Genomic DNA, 5,900 nt, shown 5'->3' with positions numbered 1-5,900 from the left:
CTGCACATCCCCTCTGCAGGCTCCTGCCCTCCGGTCTCACTCTATGCAGGTAAGCTGGAGCCGTTCAGCTGTGTCCGGGTCCCTCTGCACATGGGGGAGGATGATGATGACAATTATTGTGTTACCATAACACGCAGGAGCCCCAGTTATGGACCAGGCCTCGTTGTGCTAGGCGCTGCACAAACTCAGAACAAAGAGACAGTCCCTGCCCCAAAGAGCTTCCAATCTAATACACAAGTGACGTGTAAAGTCATCTACACCACGATGTCTTTATATCCCAAAAGGAGATTTCCCACCTGATGAGGCTGGACTCTGTGGGGGTCTTCTGACTTTTTATTTCTAAACAGAGAAGGAGAGAAAATAAGTAAAAAAGGTGACTGAGACAGACAGAGCCTTCTTCCAGCTGCTACGTCAGATCAGCAGAGAAGCAGACATCAGTTACCGCTTGCAGATTCCCCTGGACTAGACAATTCAGGGTTTTATGCTTTTCCCTCTGGCCGATCACTGCATCGTGCTCCTGTCACGACTCCGCAAATCAAAATCCAGATGAGTGTATAAGATTCCACCCTGTTTGGTGACAATTAGTAAAATTAGCCCCCTCCTTTTGAAATGAAGAGATACAAGCTGAGACAGCACTGAACATCCAAGTGAGTTTAGCCTGATGAAATATTCCCTCTCATCTCTTATTCTCCTGCTTGTCCTATTAACTGTGCGTGTTATCAGAATGGAAACCCGCGCTGGATTTTGAATTTAAGAACTCAGCTACTGACAATATTTTGTCAGATCCAAACCCCATATAAACGGACAATCAGTGAGCTTTGGATCAGGTCCCTAACACCTTTCACAGGAAAATCTTCATGTGCTTTACAAATATAATTTTTCATAGCTCTTTATCTTTTAAGTGGCAAAAATGTTCCCAGCTACACAGAAACCCTGTAACAGGCAAGGTCAGAACCAATGAAACATCAAACTTCCCATCATCCTTGTACAGTAAGTTTTGTTATCCACTTTTTACATACGGGGAAACAGTCACAGAGCAGTAAGTGCTTTACCTACTATCCCATAGTTAATTAGCAGCAAAGCTAACAATAAGACTCTTTGGTCCTCTTCTGCTACTCCAAGAGCTAAACCTCACTTTCACCTTCTCCTTCCAGAATGATCAGTTTAAGTGCCAAATATATGAATACATGAAGTTGAAGGCAGACACATTGATTTACACAGAGACAGTTTGCAAAGAGCCGTACCTGGGGCTCCACGGAAGCTGGGGGTGCTGAGACCCTGGGCTTGAGTCCTGGAACAAACAAAAACAACAGTCAAAGTTCCTCTTCCACGGTCACCCCCCAGCTGCAGTTCATTGACTAATGGTGCATCTGAGCTGTGGGTGCGCAGGGCACCTCCATGATGGCACATGGATAGAGGCTCAACAGAAAGGCTAGTGCTCTTTGTGAACTATAGACAAGGTGCCTGGGCCAGGGGCAGTAGAAGCCTTTCTACATCGCTCCCTTTGTCATGGAGAACAAAGCCGTTCTCCCAACACAGGACATTCAAGTTTCGGAAAACAAACTTTCGGAGATCAGTGCCGGCAGTTGTGACATTTGCAGCGTGTTCGTGTGTTGGACGGGACAGTTGCAGTCCCCAGTAGCAAGCAGGGGAGCAGGATTTCTCTCCGTGGGAGAGCGTCTGGGCTGGGCTGTGTTTATTACCTAGTGTGGAAGGGCAGAGGGTCCGGACAAGGCTCAGAGACACCACCAGCAGCAGCAGACCAGCTCCAGCCGCAAGGGGCACAATGTAATGTGAGCACTTGCTGGCAGGGGCTGTGGAGGAAGCAAAAAAAACCAGACATAAGTAGCTGACTCATGTAAAAAGGGTCAAGTTGCCCAGTGGGGGCCAATTGGGGGCTCCCAGAAAAATGGGCTCCCCATGCCCTGGTGGGAGCGCTGGGCAGGTGGGTGGGGTGGGGCAAGTCCCCATGCCCCAACCCTCCTCCCAATCAGTAGCACCAGGCTGGGTGGGACAGACTGTGGGTGGAATTGGGTGGGCTGCAGTGGAAGAGGAAGAATGGGGGGTGGGGCTGTGGCCGGGGTCATAGGCAGATGGGGCAGGACTGCAGGCAGAAGAGATGGGGAGGGGCCCCCCCACTTGCTCTGGTCCAGGGCCCCATGAAATCTTAATCCGCCTCTGGTTCTGATGCCACCACATCCAGCTCTTCTCTCCTGATCCCCATTTCACCACGGGCCTTAACCCCTGAGAAGTGAGGATACAGGAGCCTTCAGCACCTTTCACCCTCTGTTGTGCCCATTTCATTAGGCTGATGATTTCTCCAGGAATCAGAATCTTCTCTGCACCTTCTGCCATCTACAAAATCCTCCCTGTAGGTCTCTCCTCACCTCATCACCTCTCCACATCTCATCAGGAAACAGCTCTCTCCAACCTCAAGTGCCTCTGTTCCCTTCTCCCTCTGACACTGGTCCTCATTTAGGGTGCTTTGCAGGTACAGTTGGCATGACAGTTTCTATTGAAAATCACTGTCTGCAAGCAGTGCAATTCCCCTTTCCTCCTTTCCCAAAGTTCTCTGCAGATCTCCCTGCTCCTACACATTATCCAGCATTTCACAACTTTCTCTAATTGCAAATTGCATTAAAGTAGCTCTGACCATGGACACTTTGCATGTCTAATTACCATCCTAATCATCATAGCGCCTTGGAGTCCCAGTCATGGACCAGGCCCTCACTGAGCTATTGATCTGACTCCCCTCTACCCCAGAAGCGAATATAAAATGACTCACCTTCAATATATCTGGCAATTTTCTTAACACTCTTTCCAGAAGAGTTGAATTTAACATCACAGGTGAAAATCTTCCCACTGGTCCAGGTGTCCACCGGGACGCTAATGTGATTTATGAACACGAAGGAGCCATCCTTTGCTTTCAGTGAATGCATCAGCCCATGTTCCTGCAGATCCCCAGAAAAACTCCAGGAAATTTGGACTGGGTTGGAAACTCCACGGACCACGCAAGCCAGATCAGCCATCCCGGGGGAGAGGAGGCCATGGGGAGATGGAGCCAGAGTCAGCACCCAACTGCTGCTGGTGTAACTGTCTGAGCAGGAGAAAGCACAGAGTTCAGTGTGAGGTTCAGCTGAGCTGCCGTTTGATTCAGGGGGTTAAACGTACAAGATGAAAGTAGCTCAAAGGAAAAATACGTTGTATAAATAAGAAAATACGAAGAATCTGAAAAATCAAATCGCGCCCAAACTAAACAGATATTTGCACTTAGAAATTCTGTGCTATCTAAAAACTGATGCAGTCTAAGAACATTTCCTAATTTCAAGACGTTCTTTCATTTAAACATGACTCTTAGATTACAAATATTCCTAGCGTGTGCCCTGACCAGGAATAAGTCAGAACATTTTCAAGAGATCATTTTCACTATTTTTCTAGTTTTAATTGCGCAAAATATATTTTTTTTCTCTTCTTTCAGCAATTACTTTTACTTGCTCTTTCTTGGTTCCAAACAGTCTGTCTTTTAACAATGGAATCTTTGATAAGCAGTCAAACCATCTTTTTATATTTTAACATGCACATGAAATATGTCAGCATTGTCATTCCATTTCTTTCCTAATCATCCAATTGTTTCCTTACCTCCTACAATCAGTGTGGATCCGTTGCTGAATGTCAAGAAGCTCATGTATGAATCGGTACAGTAATAAACCCCAGAGTCATTCCTTTGGGCATTGTAGATTACCAGGGTCAAGTTGTGTCCTTCCGATATGCAAGCAACTTTACTTGCATTTTTAATATCTGAGCATCTCTTAATTAACATGGGGGCCTCACCTTCCCGTCTCCTGTACCACTCAGCTGTTATACCTCCTGCTACAAATTTTTCTTTGGAAGAGCACTGGATCTTCGCTGTATCATTAATGTTCACAAACAGGAACTGCTGAAGTTGGTGCAAAAATAACTGCACTCGTATCACTGTAGGAATAAAAGAGGATGTGTTATTAGAGTCAATTTTCAGCAGGTCACGGTCTGCCTTAAATAATCAGGATAATTCAGAATTAAACCAAATGCAATGAGATTACATTGTGCAAAAGTAAATGGAAGAGCATCTAAACTGCAGCAGAACTGTCCTAAGCTACCAGATATCATGAAAGCCAATGTCCAATTGAAAAGACTCCTTTCTCAATTTCAAGCTTAACGGTATGACTAATGCAATAGCTTTACCCAGGAAAGACAAAAGCAGATATTTGGAGAACAGCATGATTGTTACAAACAATATTCTGAAAGATGAAATTTCAAAGCACCCGTCTGGTACGCTGCTCAAGTGCAAAGGCTCCAACATCCTGGTCGGTTCTGCTGAGGAACGCCTCCCGGGGGAAGTGCTGTGGTGACAGATGCTTTTCACAGGGGCTTCTTGTCGGCCGTTGCTGCATTTGAATCAAACATGGATATATTATAATGATTCAGAATAATGAAATAACCACCAGGACGTGGCACAATGTAGAATATGCAAGAAATAATAGCAGTGTGTTTACAGCGGCATGGGTGGTGGCTCAGGCTAGCCATGTGTGTCCAGAAGGTCGGGCACGATTGCATTTGAGAGGGTAACCCTAGTTGCCACCTGGGCCACTGTGGCCAAACCGCAACCTTTCAGTGCACTACATTGAGCCGCTACCCTCCCAGCTGCAGTGTAGATGTCCCCTAAATGGGAGCTGGGAAGTGTGGCCCCAGCCGTGGGTGATGAACAGCTGAGAAACGGGCTTCTCCCTGCTGCCTCAGTATTTTACCCATCGCTGTGCCTTATTGCTTGACAACGTGATACTGAACGGTAATTTGGGACCAGATTCTCAGCTGGTGTAAATCAGCATCGCTCCACTGAAGCTAATGAACTGATGCTGATTTACACTAGTTGGGGATCTGGCCCTTGGAGGACTTGAAGTGAATCCTGAACGCTCACAATGTGGATCACTTGAGAAACGAGACCAGGAAATCCCTGTGGCTGGATTTCCAGACTCCAGAACAACTCAAGCTTTGTCACCTTCCTCCAAACTGTGCAGTTCAGATCCTGCATTTTTGCCCACCCCAAACTCCCATTGATTTGGGTGAGATAGTGCTGGGTGCACCAGGAACGCGGGATCTGGCCTTGTCAGCCCAGAGTCTGTGGGGCTCCAAGGGGCATCATGGGTGCACCGCAAACGCTTCATGCAGCAAGTTGTTCCACTCCTCATTTATAATCATAATTCCGATCTTATCATGAGTAGATCCAACTTGCTTTACAAAGGAGGTTAATATCATCATCCCCATTGTACAGATGGGGAAACAGAGAGGGCCATTGACTTGCCCAGAATCACCCACAGCAGAGACAACTCTCCCAAGTCTCAGTCCAAAACTGCCTACTGGATAGAGCTAATTATTAACATTGTCTTGTTGATAATTATTGACTGACATATTTTCTCAACGTCTCTGGTTTGTGCCATGACATTTCATTTGTTTCACACTGCTGAAAGGTAAATTTCAGTTTTTGTGGTTAGTTCGACTGCTCTGCTTCACTTTTGCTCTAACCATCCACTGGCTACAGAGGAATTGGGGTGGGGGGGAGCAGTTTACACTTCCTTGGTAACCAAAAGCAGGGGGATAGAACTGAAAAGAAGAAATCCGCCCCAGCTCTTTGCTCAGTGAACAAACAAAACAAAAGCGTCAAAATAAGTGGGTAGAAACTGACCACAAAAGCAAGTTTAATTATCTGCGCAAACAGGTTTTGATCTTTTTTTAAACCATTGCTCCTTTGCAGCAAACACGGCTCTTTGTCCTGTAGTCTGTGGTTTTTTTAAGACCAGTTTCAATTTGCTTTCTTCTAAAACAATGTAGAAATAAATATCAATCAAAACAATTAGACAGCTTTT

General features: G+C 46.0%; 1 protein-coding gene across 1 annotated transcript; it reads right to left on the bottom strand.

The window, feature by feature from the left end:
• Positions 1–501: 501 nt before the first annotated feature.
• Positions 502–4,339, bottom strand: LOC311512402 (immunoglobulin alpha-2 heavy chain-like; the record flags this gene model as incomplete). Its single annotated transcript, XM_084613617.1, has 6 exons — positions 502–567; positions 1,245–1,291; positions 1,704–1,814; positions 2,786–3,097; positions 3,640–3,972; positions 4,222–4,339. 6 exons carry the CDS (start codon positions 4,337–4,339, stop codon positions 502–504), a joined length of 987 nt encoding a protein of 328 aa, XP_084469743.1.
• Positions 4,340–5,900: the final 1,561 nt, after the last annotated feature.

Source organism: Lepidochelys olivacea (genome assembly GCF_965140295.1).
Source record: "Lepidochelys olivacea isolate rLepOli2 genome assembly, chromosome: 24".
NCBI lineage: Eukaryota > Metazoa > Chordata > Testudines > Cheloniidae > Lepidochelys > Lepidochelys olivacea.
This window is presented reverse-complemented; position numbering and strand designations above follow the sequence as displayed.